This window comes from Triturus cristatus, chromosome 5_1 (genome assembly GCF_964204655.1).
Source record: "Triturus cristatus chromosome 5_1, aTriCri1.1, whole genome shotgun sequence".
NCBI classification, from domain to species: domain Eukaryota; kingdom Metazoa; phylum Chordata; class Amphibia; order Caudata; family Salamandridae; genus Triturus; species Triturus cristatus.
Window position 1 is genome coordinate 127,391,863 of NC_140587.1, and position 15,656 is coordinate 127,407,518.

Genomic DNA, 15,656 nt, shown 5'->3' on the forward strand with positions numbered 1-15,656 from the left:
ATGAACGCCATCTACTTGGAGCAGTTTCTGGAGGCCTTGCCCTACCCCACTCAGCTGTGGCTGAAACAACACACTAACCTCACTGCAGAGCAGGCGGTAGAGATGGCGACTTCCTTCTCTCGTGCTCAACCTCCCTCTGCGACCTGGGAACCGGAACGGACCCACAGAATGCCTCCTACCCCCCAGAAACCCCTTATGCCTATTAAAGAACCCGAGAAGGTGCGAGGCCCGAGACCCGAATTGCCCTCACATCGGGGACCCCAGTGTAGCGACTGTGGAAAGTGGGGCCACATAGCCCGGGCCTGTCCAAAGAGAAGACCAGATGAACCGATGGATGTCAGTTACGTTCCCAGTAATCTTCTCTACACCGAAGAGATGGGAGCCTGCTTCTATGTAAGTTTAAGTGTTAATGGGTCTCTTGTGACCGCTCTTCTTGACTATGGGTGCCGTCAGTCGGTGATCAGAAGCAAGCTAGTCAGACCCAGTCAGGTTGCTCCCTGGTAAACAGATCCTTATGCGTTGTGTACATGGGGATGTTCACTCCTACCCCATGGCTCACGTGCCTCTGAAGCCCACGGTCGCCCCCTCTCCATGGTCACAGTGGGCGTTCTTCCTTCTCTACCAGAGGAATTGATCCTGGGTACGGACAATCCAAACTTCTTTTTTTTTTTTATTCAAATCGTTTTTATTAAGGAAACAGAGACAATACAATAACTCTTCCGTGTACAAAGATCAAAATAGTCATGTCATACGTACAAATACAAAAAATAGAAATGAGAGACAAGACAATAAAATGAAGAATAAAACCCCGTTCCAGCTCGCATCAACAAATATAGGTACATTCCCATTACATTGCTTCATGTGTGGGCGCAGCGCCCCGGGACTCGATGGATCAATCACGCCTCACCAAACAACAACCCCACGCAGAGAGGACAGACATAGTATACCTCTCAAGGTGGTTCGTAATGAAAGGAGGATGCATCCAATGATCTCCAAAGCTTTTTGTTTGAAGGGCTCCAGGTAGAAGCCTGCAGTGCCGGATTACTAGACACCCTCAGGAAAGATAGCCATTCCTGCCAGATTTTAAAGTTCACTTCAGACGCATTTTTCCATTTGCAAAGAATCACTTTACATGCCATTGTTAACATTAAATCCATCAGTTGGCGATCTTGGTCAGTTGTTATTTGTGGGTCCAGTGCCCCCAGAATGACGTAAACAAATTCCTGTATAGGTTTTATCTTGAAAACATGGGAAATGCAATCGAATATCCTCCCCCAATAATCCCCTAATGAAGAACAGGAAAAGAGCATATGCGCAAGATCTCCAGTACCTGACTGACAATTCCAGCACACAGGGGAATCTCTTAATTTACATCTGAACAGCCTGTCGGGCGTCCAATAGGCCCTGTTGAGAAGCATATATTTCGTCTGAAATAGAATGGGTGAGACTTTATGTGTAAGGGCTAACTTATGAATCACCTCCCAGTCAAAGGATATGCCTGATAGATTTGGCTCCGCTTCCCATACGCTTTCCACTCTTTTGTGTTTTTTCATGGGTAGGGGCAACAACAATTTATATACCTTCGACACAAAGTGCCCATCATGTATTAATCGTGGGATATGCTGTATTAGCCAAGGGACATAAGGAGAGAAGCTATTCGCTGTCAGAATCGATTTAAGTTTTAGGAAATCATAAAAGTCCATCGGGGTAAGATCATGCCTGTGCTGTAAGGTCGAGAACGGCAGGGGAACCCCATCATCATACAAGTCCTTCACCAAGTTAATACCCTTCTTGGACCATGACTCCCAGAATATACTACTACCCCTATGTTTAAGATGGGCATTCCTCCACAGGGACATAAACGAAGATCTGACAAATGTCAAGTTTGTTTTATGTGTTTGGTCGAGTCTAAGTAAGGCCCTTCTAGTATTAAGCATGATGTATTTAGAGTGAGGAAGGTGTGACAGGTCCATCGTAAGGAGGGCCTCCAAAGGCGCGTGATCCACCAGTGCCTCTTCAATATTAATCCATAGTGGTGTGTATGTAGGGGATTTTAACAGCCACTGAGCGCCCTGTTTGCACAGAAACGCTGTCTGATAGCACCTGAAGGAGGGGAGACCCAGACCGCCTTTATCTTTTGCTAATTGTAACTTCTTCAGTGAGACTCTGGCCTTCTTGCCCTGCCACAGAAAATTCCCAAACACCTGATCCACCTTAGTAAGAAAAGCATTAGAGAACGTCATAGGGAGCATACTGGCCAGATAGTTGACCAACGGAGTCGACATCATTTTAAGCGTCTCTGCTCTACCCCACCAGGAGAGAAACTTTGGTGACCAACCGTCTAGTAATGTAGAAATCTTTTTCAGAGTCAAGTCTTCATTTACTTTCAGCGTGGAGATCAGATCCTTCTCAAAATCCAGCCCAAGGTATTTAAAGCACCGAGGCTGCCATGTAAGCCCAGAGTCTCCAATAATCCCCTTGTCCCCAACACTGTTCAAAAGTTTGACCTCCGTTTTATCTTTGTTGAGTTTATATCCAGATACTCTGGAAAAATCTTCAATGTCAGTCATGAGGGCCGGAATCGCTTCATCCGCTCTTTCCGACATTATCAGCACATCATCCGCATAAGCCGTTAATTTTATAGTGCAATCACCAAACGGTATACCCGCTATATTAGGGTCATGCCTTATATGATATAAGAACGGTTCAATTGCCAACAGAAACAGTGAGGGTGACAGGGGGCAACCCTGTCTCGTGCCTTGTTGTAAGCGGAAGGGAGAGGAAAAGGATCCACCAGCCCTAACACGCGCCGAAGGGCAGCAGTAGAGGGACATTACCAGTTTAGTAAATGACTCCCCTAAGTTGAATTTACATAGAACAGCCCGGAGGAAGGACCAATCTACCTTATCAAATGCTTTTTCAGCATCTAGTGTTATTGCTGCAGTCGGTGTGTCTAAAAGTTTCGCCTTTTCTAGTACGTGCGCCAGAATTCTTGTGTTGTCACTGGACAAACGATTCTTAAGGAAACCAGCTTGGGATGGATGGATCAACTTCGGGAGAACCCCCTGCAGGCGGGCGGAAAGTATCATGGCCAGGAGTTTGCAATCAATATTAATCAATGAGATCGGCCTATAGTTTTTCGGTAGCGAGGGGTCTTTCCCATCTTTAGGAAGTACAGCAATTATGGCCTCAGCCAAAGTACCTCTAACTTCACCGGATTTATTAATACCTTGGAATAGCTGTAGGAGGGGGTCGACCAAAAGGGAGGGGAAGGTTTTATAAAATTTTGCAGTGAATCCGTCAGGGCCCGGGGCTTTCCCTACTTTTAAACGTTTAATTGCAGCCTCTATTTCTAAAGAGCTAATTGGACCATTAAGGTTGACCCGGTCCTCCTCCGAAAGCTGTGGGAGATCACACTCATCTAAGTATTCCTTAATTCTAGGTTCCTCCACCGCCTCATTTTTTGCATAGAGGTCCTCATAGAAAACTCTAAACACCTCCGTTATTTTGTCAGGGTCTGAGTGCGAGTGCCCAGATGCATCCTTAATGACACTAATAGAGTTCTTCTGAACCTTGAACTTTAAATATGAGGCGAGGGACTTACCTGCCGTATTAGACTCACAAAGCTTAAATCGCCTGCCCTTGTCAAGCCAGACTCCCGCTCTCTCACTAACTATTTTATTATATTCATATTTTTTATTCGCCAACGCAGCAAGAGACATCTCATCCCTATCTTTTAGATGTTTAATCTCTAGATTTCTAATGTCCATCTCCAAAGCCTCCAACTTCTCATTATAAGATTTATTCATCTCTGACCTAATTTTGATACACACTCCCCTAATAGTACTTTTCAGAGCCTCCCACCTAATGAGATCGGACGTGTCCCCTTGTTTATTAATCTGAAGGTAGGAGGATATCGCCTCCTGTACTGTGGACCGGTGCTTGTCACTAGTTAGGATTTCATCATTTAACCTCCAAGCTGTCTGACGAGAGGATGGTTTAACATTCGTGATTGTTAGTGAAATGCACGAATGATCCGATAATACCCGAGGCTCAATGGTTGTAGAGTCTAATCTAGAAACGCCATTCTGTGTGATAAGGAGGAAGTCAATCCGGGAATATGAGTCGTGTGGTGGAGAATAGAAAGTATAATCCCTCTCCGTGGGATTCTGGAGTCTCCATGTATCCACCAAGTGGAAGCGCTTACACATACTAAGAAATGCTTTATGAGCTTTTGTTGATTTAAAGATGCAGCGTGAATCTCTATCTAAAATTGCATCTATTGGAAGATTGAAATCCCCAGCTACTATGTGCAACGCATTATCCGGAATAGTTTCAAGATGTTTATTCAGTTTGTCCCAAAAGACCAGATCGCTAGTGTTGGGTGCGTACACGCTAGTAACATAGAACTCTGTATTATCCTTACTCATCTTGGCCGTGACCCATCTGCCATCTGCACTAACTTCAGACGATAAAACCTCCACCTTAGATTTCTTCGCAACAAGTATCAGGACACCATTCTTTTTATTCACAGCCTCTGCACCCACCACCTCATTATACAATTTATTCCTCAGTTGGTAAAACTGCTTTGCCTCAAGCTTCGTCTCCTGGAGCAAAACAATATCACCCTTCAGTCTTTTAACATAATCTAATATCTTCTGTCTCTTCACAGGCTGGTTCAGGCCCTTAACATTAAGCGACAGTACCTTCAGCCTGTCCAAATTACATACTCCCACCGGTGAGCCAAGTGAGTTATTTATCATCAGGAGGTTGCAACAACATCACATCAAGCATATACTTCACAGTGTAAGCCCACTTAAAGCCGCAGTAGAGCCCAGTACCACCCACACCCACAAGAAGCAAGAAGATGGAGACCATGCAAGCCGGAACAAACAACAATAAAAGCAAAAAACAAGGAACACATACCCCTACCCAAAAACCCCCCAGCCCCCCACCCTCCCCACCCCAACTAAACGAGTTAGACATGGTGACTGGAAAGAGAATGCGTCAGAAACCCCCCCGTGCATAACTTGTACTGAGAGAAAAGAACCATGGAACAGAGGAACTATCCCCCTTAAACTAAGGCCTGTTACCACCCTCTAGGCATCAACACCCCCCCACCAGCGCAACCTACGGGCACCTCATCAACCATTCTAGACCAGTCGTTTAAACAACAGCCCACCCCCGTCAATCACTACCAACCCACTTAATAAACCTGTGAAACATTATACATGACCATTAGCCATCCTGGCCCAGTAAACTGAAACCCCTCTATTCGAAAGGTAATAATTCTAAAACATATCATGTGGCCAAGTACCCTGAGCATCTGCAACTGCATACTGCCAATAAAACTTGTTTTAGAGAGAGCCCCGAGGCAGGGAATATGCCCCAGGCAACCTGCCCCTTCAAGAAGCAATAGCTCGTACAGAGCTGTGTTCACTTATAACCTGCGGCTGAAGCCTGCGCTACTGCCCCCATTGAGGCACTTGTATCCATGTCCTGATCGTCCGGACCATCAAGCATGCGTTTCAATTTCAAAGGATCAGAGAAGAAATGAGGAGACCCGTGGACCAACACACGGTACTTTGCAGGGCCAGCAAACCCATACTGGAAGCCCCTTTTCTTTAGCATTGGTCGCAGAGCCAAGAACGCTTTCCTAACCTCCACCGTCTCTTTACTGTAGTCCTGTGAGATGTATACCTTGACCGATTTCCATAAAATATGGTTGTTTTTCCTCATGAAGTCAAGAATCTGTTCCACATGTTGATATCGCAATGGCTTGCACACAATCGCTCTGGGCCCTTTCTGGTTTTTACTTATCTTGCCTGGTACTCTATGAGCCCTATCAAACTCCAGTGGATGGTGAAAGGATAGATTAGTAGCCTGGGAGAACCAAAACTCCAGGAAAGCTCCGCAGCTAGCATGCTGATCCTCCGACCCCTCCGGAAGGCCAAAAATGCGTAGGTTCCCCCGTCTGTTCCTGTCCTCCAACTCCGCCAGTTTCCGCATAGTTTGATCCGATGATATGCATAAGCGGTTGATGGCTGCACACGACTTTACTTCTAGATCCTCAAGCCTGCTGATCCTCGACTCTGCCTCCACCAATTTTGCATTGGTTTCACGATTATCCTGCCTGATAGCCGCCACCTCATCTTTGGTAGCCTTAGCTAGCTCCCTAACTTCATCCAGTTTATTAAGTATCAGTTCCATCGGATCGGGATTACCTTTCGCTCCCTTGCTGGGTGAACTAGGATTTGATTGATCAGATTTGAGCCTCTTCGTGCTTTTCATCGATTCCTTACTATCAGCCATGGTAGTCCGTCGTGTAGATGCCTTTGCCAGACAGAAATGTCCCAAAGTGCTTCAGCCTACTCCTGTGGAGTACCTCTTGATCGCCGTTCCCTCTGCCGACTGGTATCAGCCAGGTAAATCTACTGTGACTTAGAACATATCCACGCGTGCAACTAAGGCTTCATCCCCTGGCGCCTTCCCGTCCTCTAGCTATATGATTGGAGGATCTCAGAACATGGCGCTCGTGTTACCCATCAAGCGCAGAGGTGCGTGATCACAACATGGAGACCAGTGCAGCCGAACAGGGAATGGTCGCGCCTCCACTCACCGGGACCATGGTGCAAGGCAAAAGATTGCAGGCGAGATCACACGGTAGCAGGGAAGCCAGGCAGGCTCAGAGCAACACGATCGCAGACAAGAAGGATCACCCCCTGCGAGACAGCGCCTTAGACAGTTACCGCTCCACATCCCCATGTAAGGTACCTCGAGCTCCAGATAAATAAAGCAGAGCGCGCCGCCGACGGAGCTCCAGATTCACTCTGTAGGCTTAGTTCCACCCTGAGGGGAGCCGTCCACTCCATGCGCTCTGCCACGATGCCATAGACACCATCCTCATTATTACACGGGCAGCACCGAAGGGGGCAGAACCGGCCTCACATCTCAACAGTTCACAGCATCAGGGTACACAACAGTAGGCACACATCCCTCGCGGAATGCAGATAGCTCCATATGCTCAAGCACCCCACAGCCTCTGTAGCAGAAGCGTCAGGGCTCTCCTTCTATGTAGCGGTAGCCGCCATTTTGTCTATGCGACCTACATCAACGACTGTCCATCGCACTGCGCAGCTCCTCCGCCTCACCACAGATACGCTCCTGCGTATATACCGGCTGAGTTCCGATAGCCGTCTTGCTTGGCCTCGATCTCCTCCGGCAACCGCCCGGCCGCCGACACCTCTCCCGTCACGTGGTCCCGTAGTCTGCCGAAGTCCTCACCGGCATCGGGCGGATCGCTTAAGGCTGCAGCCGAGCCGCTTCCCAGCAGCAAAAAGTCTCCAAACTTCGCCTCTCAGGCCCCCTCACCTTCCGATCACTATTTCTGCCATCCGATGCTGGATAGGAGCGGTGAGACCCGTTCCTCTGCCCTCATTTGTTTGACGCACGGGCAGAGAGAATCACCGAGCCGCCATCTCTCTCGGCGTCCAAACCACGCCCCCGACAATCCAAACTTCTTATCCCTCTTTGTAGGTAAGGTACGGAAAAGCCAAGGAGACCCCGCCACTCCACAGGCTAACGCCCCTACAGCCCTTCTGTCCCAAGAACCCTGGCAAATAGACAAGGCAGGAAGCCCGCTTGACTCCGACCAGAGCAAGGACAACCTATCCCTGTTTTCAGATATCCAACGGTCTCCTGTTGGTCCCCCACGAGTTCCGTGAACAGATACTGTTCTTCGCCCACTCCCACTTACAGGCTGGTCATTCGGGGACCCTAGAAACCACTCTGAGCCTTCTCTGGTTTTTCTATTGGCCAGGTCTCTATGCACACAAAGAAATATTGCCAGGAATGCCCGGTCTGTCAAAGAAAGAATCCTTACCGTCCACCTCCAGTCCCTCTTCAGCTCTTGCCATTAGTCGGCAAACCCTTTGAAAGAGTGGGCATGGACCTGATCGGCCCTTTACCCAAATCAACAAAAGGGTTCCAGTACGTGCTAGTGTTGGTGGATTACTGTACCCGGTTCCCAGAGGCCTTCCCCCTCAGGGCTACCACTACCGCTAACTTCGCAGACAAGCTATTGGAATATTTCTCCGGGGTCAGCTTTCCCCAAATCCTAACTGATCAGGGTACACCCTTTGTCTCAAAACTTATGTCCCAGGCCTGTAGAATGTTAGATGTGAAGCACATAAAGACCTCCGTCTATCACCCACAGACCGATGGACTGGTCGAGAGGTATAACGGGACCCTTATGTTGACTTTGAAGAAGATGCTTTAGGGTGAAGGAAAGAACTGGGACCGTAGTCTCCCTCTCGCCCTCTTTGTCATTCGAGAACAGGTTCAGACCAGTCTGGGCAGCTCCTCCTTCGAGTTACTCTATGGACGGCAGCCTAGGACCTTGCTGGAGATGACACGAGAGACCTAGGAGAACGAGAACAACCAAACCAGTGAACTTCTAGAGTACACCCAACATCTTCGTTCCCGGATAGGAAAACTACGGGATCTAGCCCATACAAACCTGGAGAAAAGCCAAGCATGCCAAAAACACATCTATGACAAGGGGACTAAGTGGAGAACCCTGCAGGTGAATGACTGGGTCCTCATGCGGAAGCCAACCTCTCTCTCCACTGTCAAAAGGGAATGGAAGGGTCCCTACAAGGTGGTAGCCACCATAGGGAAGACCACCTATAAACTCCTGCTGGGCCCCAACAAGTACCAGATGTACCACATTAAAAATTTACTCAAGAAATGGATAGGGCCTCCGCCACAGAACAGCCACCTGGTCCTGTCCACGAAAGGTACATCTTGTACTTTGGGAAATCTGGTAGTCAACGACTCCCTGACAAAAGACCAACACACAGCCCTGTTAGACGTGCTGGAGTCCCATGCCTCCCTTTTTTCTGACCTCCTCGGAAGGACCAATCTGGTACAGCACCGTATTGAGACAGCCCCTGGGAAGGTGGTCCACCAGCAGCCCTACAGGATACCGTCTGCTTGTCGGATGGCCATTGCTGAGTAAGTAAAAAAAATGGTACAGCTGGGCGTAATCCGCCCATCACGGAGCGAGTGGACCTCCCCCATTGTTATGGTACCCAAACCGGATGGGTCTGTCCGGTTCTGTATCGAAATGCAGGACTGGCCCTTTAACACTCAACTGCAGGACGACTCTGACCCCACCCCTTGGGGGTGGGATCACGCAATGACAGTCCCGGATAAGACCGCCGGGACCTATCGAGTGTGGTGAAACCCGGAAGGAGGAAGAAGACGAGAGCGAGACCACAGAGACGGAGCCGAGGAACCGAACGCAGAGAAGGGAAGGAAAAGCCGGAGCGGCCCGGACGAATCGGACGTGGAGAAGCTAGGAGGCCAACGACCTCACGCAGCGCCGAAGGAACGTGGCTTGAGCAGGTACGAGCACGCCTCCTGGGAACAGAGAAAAGGATGGAGACGCCATCAGAAAGGGCTGGGGAGGCTTCCGAGACCCCGCGGCATACTGAAGCTGCAACCTAGGTGGCCTCCGGCGCGCCCCACACCCGCTTGCCTTCAGTGACTGTTTTCTCCCCCCCCAGCACCAGTCCCAGATAGCCGGGTGAATAATCCCCCACTCCCTTCCCCATATTTTGCGAAATGGTCTGGCAGTAACAGAAGTGCATTTCTTTCTCTTCTTTTCTCCGTATCTGATCAGAGTCCCTGAGGGAAGCAGATCCAAGAGGACGCCAAGGAGGGAGAGGAACCGATCCACTGAAGACGACGTCACCACCCAACGTATTATTTTGTGTACTTTTGCGAGTCATTCCCCAAAGACTAAATAAACTAAGAGTTTACCGCATATCCTATTGTCACGTGTTTCCTGCCCAGCGTGGGAAGTGGGCATAACCCTGTCCCAGAATTCCTAATTCCACCAAAAACAAGATGGTGGATCCCTTCCCTCGGGGTGACATCAGGTAGCCCACCTTAGGGATGTGACTAGCCTGACAGTGCAAAAACCAAAGGAAATGATGGACGGAGTGTTGAACATTGCAAGCACTCACCCCCAGTCAACTGATCTGGGTTTAATCCATCACCGTTCTTTAGCCCACTCTGCCACCCCAGTTCAGACATGGCCATATGCAAATCAGTCTGACCCTGTGCCTCATGGGAACAGTCCAGCCCGAACTGCCAAGCCATGTCTTCCCTGGACCGGAAACAAGCTTCCTAGGACCGGTTTCTGGCATTTCAGCCGTCTTCAGCCAGGCTTGCTTGAATCCAGTGGCAAAGTGAGCAAGGGACTCACGTCTGAGCATACCCTGCCAATTTATGGCGAACAAAGCAAAAACCAAAGGAAATGATGGACGGAGTGTTGAACATTGCAAGCACTCACCCCCAGTCAACTGATCTGGGTTTAATCCATCACCGTTCTTTAGCCCACTCTGCCACCCCAGTTCAGACATGGCCATATGCAAATCAGTCTGACCCTGTGCCTCTTGAGAACAGTCCAGCCCGAACTGCCAAGCCATGTCTTCCCTGGACCGGAAACAAGCTTCCTAGGACCGGTTTCTGGCATTTCAGCCGTCTTCAGCCAGGCTTGCTTGAATCCAGTGGCAAAGTGAGCAAGGGACTCATGTCTGAGCATACCCTGCCAATTTATGGCGAACAAAGCAAAAACCAAAGGAAATGATGGACGGAGTGTTGAACATTGCAAGCACTCACCCCCAGTCAACTGATCTGGGTTTAATCCACCACCGTTCTTTAGCCCACTCTGCCACCCCAGTTCAGACATGGCCATATGCAAATCAGTCTGACCCTGTGCATCATGGGAACAGTCCAGCCCGAACTGTCAAGCCATGTCTTCCCTGGACCGGAAACAATCTTCCTAGGACCAGTTTCGGGTTCATAACCCTCAGCCAGGCTATCTTGAATCAATTCTATTCACTAGATTATGACTATACACAGAGATCCCCTACTACAGAAGGAGTAGTTTCTTTTCTGTAACTCCAGTTCTGTAGTAGGGGTATCTCTGTTATAGTCATAAGCGCCCTCCCTCCTCCCCGGTGGAGAGATGATTATTCATGTGAAGAATGCAACAGGTCTGGCGTGCTACGCCTTCAAAAAGAACTGAAAGTAGAAGGGACCTGCTGGGCATTCTGGGATACTGGGGAAAGTTCTGGAAATCTGGAAAGTTTTCTTAAAGGCACAGTATCCTGTTTTAAGCCACATAATGGCAGCCTATGGGGCTTGTCTGTCCATTCCTTCCTCTCTATCATTCCAGAGGCTTTTGCTGGTAGAGGCAGGGTTTTTTCCTATGTGGAGAAAAGCTGGACAGGCAGTGCTGTTTGTGGATGTTGGTGGAGTTCTAGTTGAAGTACTGGACAGTGTAGCCTGTGGGTATAGGCGGCATTATCTGTCTTTAAATTAAATTCTCTCTTAAAGGTGTATGCAGGTCTGCATGATTTGTCACCTTTAGAGATTATTTTTTATTGCTCCGGGGTCCACGCACATGGGCGGGACTATTCACTAGATTATGACTATAACAGAGATACCCCTACTAAAGAAAGGCTTATTATCCTTGGCTGACGAATGATAAGAACTCTTTGAAAATCCACGCAGTGGCGTAAGCTGAAGTCTATGAGATGAGAACGCTAAACGGGAAACTGATTACCAAACCATCAGAAAACAATAAACATTTGGGATTGTTTGGAAAAAACACAAATGATGTTTAGAGACATCCAAGTCCCCTCAGGTGGAGACAAGGACTGGATTTAGGAAGTAGGCCTGTTTAGGAAGTAGGCATGTGAGTGCAGAAGACAGACAGGCAAGGTCAATATAAAGCAAGACAGTGCAGAGATGCTCTGGTTACCTCCCCTACCGCGATGAATACCACAATGTCATGGAGGATGGGGAGAGAACTACGGCCTTTTAGGAATATAAGGAGGACTCTGGAATCCTAACATTCTCCATTTGTCAAAGGTGGTAGAGTTAGAAAGAGGCATAAGGGAACAAAGCGAACACAAGGCAATTCAATTCAGAAACAACTATTGCTGACAACCTACAGAGATGATATGAGATACATTAAATTAACATCTTCATATAATCTATCACACCACAGTAAAGTTAGAAAAACACTAAACTACTATCTGCGCATCAGCACAAAATTGGAAATGTTTTCAGTGATATGTGAAATTTGAGAATGTTATGCCAAATCTACTTACCACAGGCAGTTCAAGTCGGTTCATGTCTGAGCTGGTCAACGCTGGGGTACGTCTGATGCTGTTGTCAGTAACCCGTGGAATAGAGGCATTACTGTCCGTTTCCCTGTTTCTCCAAGATGCATCTTTTGTCCGTCCCACTACAGTCCTGTCCACTATCTGTGTTAACCTTGTCTGGCGAGAGCGTTTCTTGCCAAGGGACAGTGAGCGGTTAGTAGACCGGTGGGGGGCCACCCTGTCTCTAGAGAGGAAGGTGTCGCTATCGTCACTGTCTGTTCCAGTTCCAGTAGTCTCCTCAAGCCGGCTCAGGGGGTCGCACCGGCTCCTTTTCTTGGGATTGGTCATTCCAAGGTCATCCTCTAACCAATCATCAGCAATGTACTGGTCAGCAGGGATCAAGGCCACTCTAGCTTTGGGATCCGGCGGTGCGGTGGCAGAGTCTGCTAAAGTCTGGGTTAAGCGTATGGTCTTTGCACTGCCTAGGCTTCGGAGAGTGTTCTGGTATGCCGTTCTACCTGCATTAGGTAGGTCTAAATCTGCTTCTTTATGCCCAGAGTTTCCCAGGTGAGAATAGTTATTACTGTCTACATTTACAAGGCTATCATGGACATTCAATGGCTTGGGAACATTAGACCTTCCTGTTTCAGGTAATGCATTACGATCCATCAGTCTAGGACGTTTCTTAACTGGCCTCAGAGGAGTCATGCAGTTGTCCTCATGCTCTTCAATACCTTGTTCCTCCTCCAACGCTCTCCCTCTCTGAGGACTGCTGATTGGAAAATATTCTCCGTTGTGTTCCTCCTCACTGTCGCTGGAGAGCCTGGGAGTAGAATTCTTTACGCTTGATCCTTGCATTCGTGAAGAGCCGGACGACCTTCGACGAGGCTCGCCACTGTCCTGGCGTGGCCGCCTCCTCTCTGGCACTGCAGTGCGGCAAACTGTGGCCTCGGTGCGGGACAATGGCTGCGTCAGGCTTTGCGAGTTCTCAGCATCAAACAGCTCACTGTCTTGGAAGTCTCGAGTGCTTTGAACAGGGACCTGGCGGACTGCGGAAAAAAAAAAACTTAAAGTTAGTGCCTGTCAATAACAGTACTAAAAATGCCATTTACTCCAGCGGGATTCCGGATTTCTCCAGGTTGGGGACTGCAGATAGAGTGCACATGACGTTGTCCATCTAAATGTCATACTACGTTACATGTGTATAGTCGTTTACCTTGCTTATCACTGATTGCTGATTTGCTTATGTTTTATTCTCTAAAGCTGAAAAATGAAGGTTTTAAAACAAAAAGCCATTTCTTCACTAACCTTAGGCTTCTTTTAACGTAAATCGATATCAAAATTACTCATTAACTGAGTAGCGTACGGGTACTTTCAGGCTCACAGTACAAGTGGCAGACTTTTACTTGGAGCAATAACTTTGGATGCAATTCCAACTCCTGCCATTCCATCATTCTCCAGGCCCAGAATTATCTCTTCTACAAACACTGGATGTTTCTTTTAAGCTGCAGGAGCTGAGGGCTGCAGCAAAGCCAGTGGTTGCCTACGCCCTGCAGCTGTGCAAGGAGAACAGACAATGCTAGCCCCGGACATGCCCTGCCCTGATCACCCCCCTGGCCCCTCCACCTCCCCGGCCCTCTTGCTGACACTTTCATCTACTCGGGAGAAGGCAGAAAATGTCAGCATTTTTTTTTACCATTTCAGGGAGAAAAATGATAGTTTCCAGAATTAGTGGATGGGATACCAGCCGAATTAGGAGATTCTGGTCTCACAGTCGGCCCACACCAAATTCTCATGCGGGTCTAAATAGCAGCTACACAAAACATTGAAGCTGGTGGGGTTAAGTTACTGTCTTGTCAGTGCAGAAGTCATGCTGATGAAAAACCTGTCCAAAACGCCCGCTAATATTTATGAGAGGAAAAGAAAGCTAAGCGGAAGAGCAAGAGAACAAAATCACGCATATTGTTCCCCCAAAACAGAATGGCCACACACCAAGCTTACTATGGATCCCAGAATTTAAATCAAGGGGAAACCCGGATACCCTAAACCGAGCAAATGTTAAAAAAAATTGATCAAAGGACTTCAGGGACTGACCCAGCTGGATTCACAAGATATCTTTTTGTTCAAATTTCTGCCTATTTGAGGTAAATTAGTAACAGAATTTACCCTGGCCACGTTTAATACTCTGTATCTCCAAACAATAATACTAGCCCCAAAAAATTGCTGAAAAACTGGGGCTTCAGGGTAGTAATACATAAAGAAGATAGTTTCCCCATTTTCTTACTACAGCAAGCTCATTCATCAAAGGGGAAAGGAACAACAACAACTTCCATATTGAAAGGTGCAGTGGGTAGGTCGGCCCCACCTAGTGATATCGGGTTGATGATTGAAACAACAATGATCAAACGGCTGAATTACAAAGAAGGACGGTGATTAAGCAGAGTGATCGAGAAATCTGGAGCTGGCTTTCGTCAGCTCTGGCAATGGAACAAGTAAATGATTGAAGGAACCCACGAAGCGAACGCTTGATCAGGGAGACCTATGTATATGTTCTTGGAATCTGGGGGGGGGGATTATCTGCAAGAAACACATGCATTTACAACTAAGTAGGCAGCCTGCAGTCTGATATCATCATTTTCTTCATGCGCAAAGGGAGTTGCAACATTGGTCAAATTGAGGTTCCATTTCATTCCAAGGGATCGCTGACAGATGACCATGGCCGATATGCGATAGTCTGGAGGAGACTAGGCACTTTCACCCTTACCCTCCTGAACTGCCATGGACCCCATGTAGACGGCCCCTTCTTCTTGATTAATCATGGGGGAAAGTGGTCACCACTGACCTACACTCCCAGCCCTGGGGCTGGGGCTTTAATTGCATGCTGTACAGTGCCATGGATAGGTCCCATGTCACAGCGAGTTATGTCCCCTCGACGGAATACTTGAAAAACCTTAATGTAATAGCCCTTCAAGAGACGTGGACATGGTCCAGTATACCCCTAATAGGGTTTGTGGAATACAGCAGGCCGGCTCATAAAAGTAATGCTTTTTGGGATAACAAAAGGTGTGTTATCATTGTACATGAGCTCCAATTTAACTGCAAAAGTCACAGTAATGGACATACAAGACCGTGGCTGCTGGTATTACTCTTGGATGGCTGGTCACGGCACCTGGAAAAACCCCTGATATTAGTAAACATTTATGTCAATCCAAGAGTTAAATCTCTGGTGCTGAACAAACTGATTGATCACCTAATGGAGCTAAAAAGGGCATGTACGGCATTTGAGGTGTTTATCACCTGAGACTTTAATTCAAATTTATTTCAGCTCCCTGATGGGGACCGAGATGACATGCAAAGACATGTTTCAGACGCCTTGTGAGATCATAGCGCTCCAATTTATAAGCGACAAGATAAAACTGGGCAAAAATTGCTAAGAGCCTGCGATCTGGCAGGCTTAAAAACACTGAATGGCAG

The 15,656-nt window shown here is 47.9% G+C and overlaps 1 protein-coding gene across 2 annotated transcripts in view; it reads right to left on the reverse strand.

The window, feature by feature from the left end:
- TONSL (tonsoku like, DNA repair protein) overlaps window positions 1-15,656 on the reverse strand; it is a 375,765-nt gene that overhangs the window by 103,884 nt on the left and 256,225 nt on the right. For both annotated transcript variants that reach the window (XM_085604559.1, XM_085604558.1), the window contains exon 17: window positions 12,189-13,231. In XM_085604559.1, coding sequence (XP_085460685.1) covers window positions 12,189-13,231 — 1,043 coding nt within the window. The remainder of the gene's footprint in view (window positions 1-12,188; window positions 13,232-15,656) is intronic.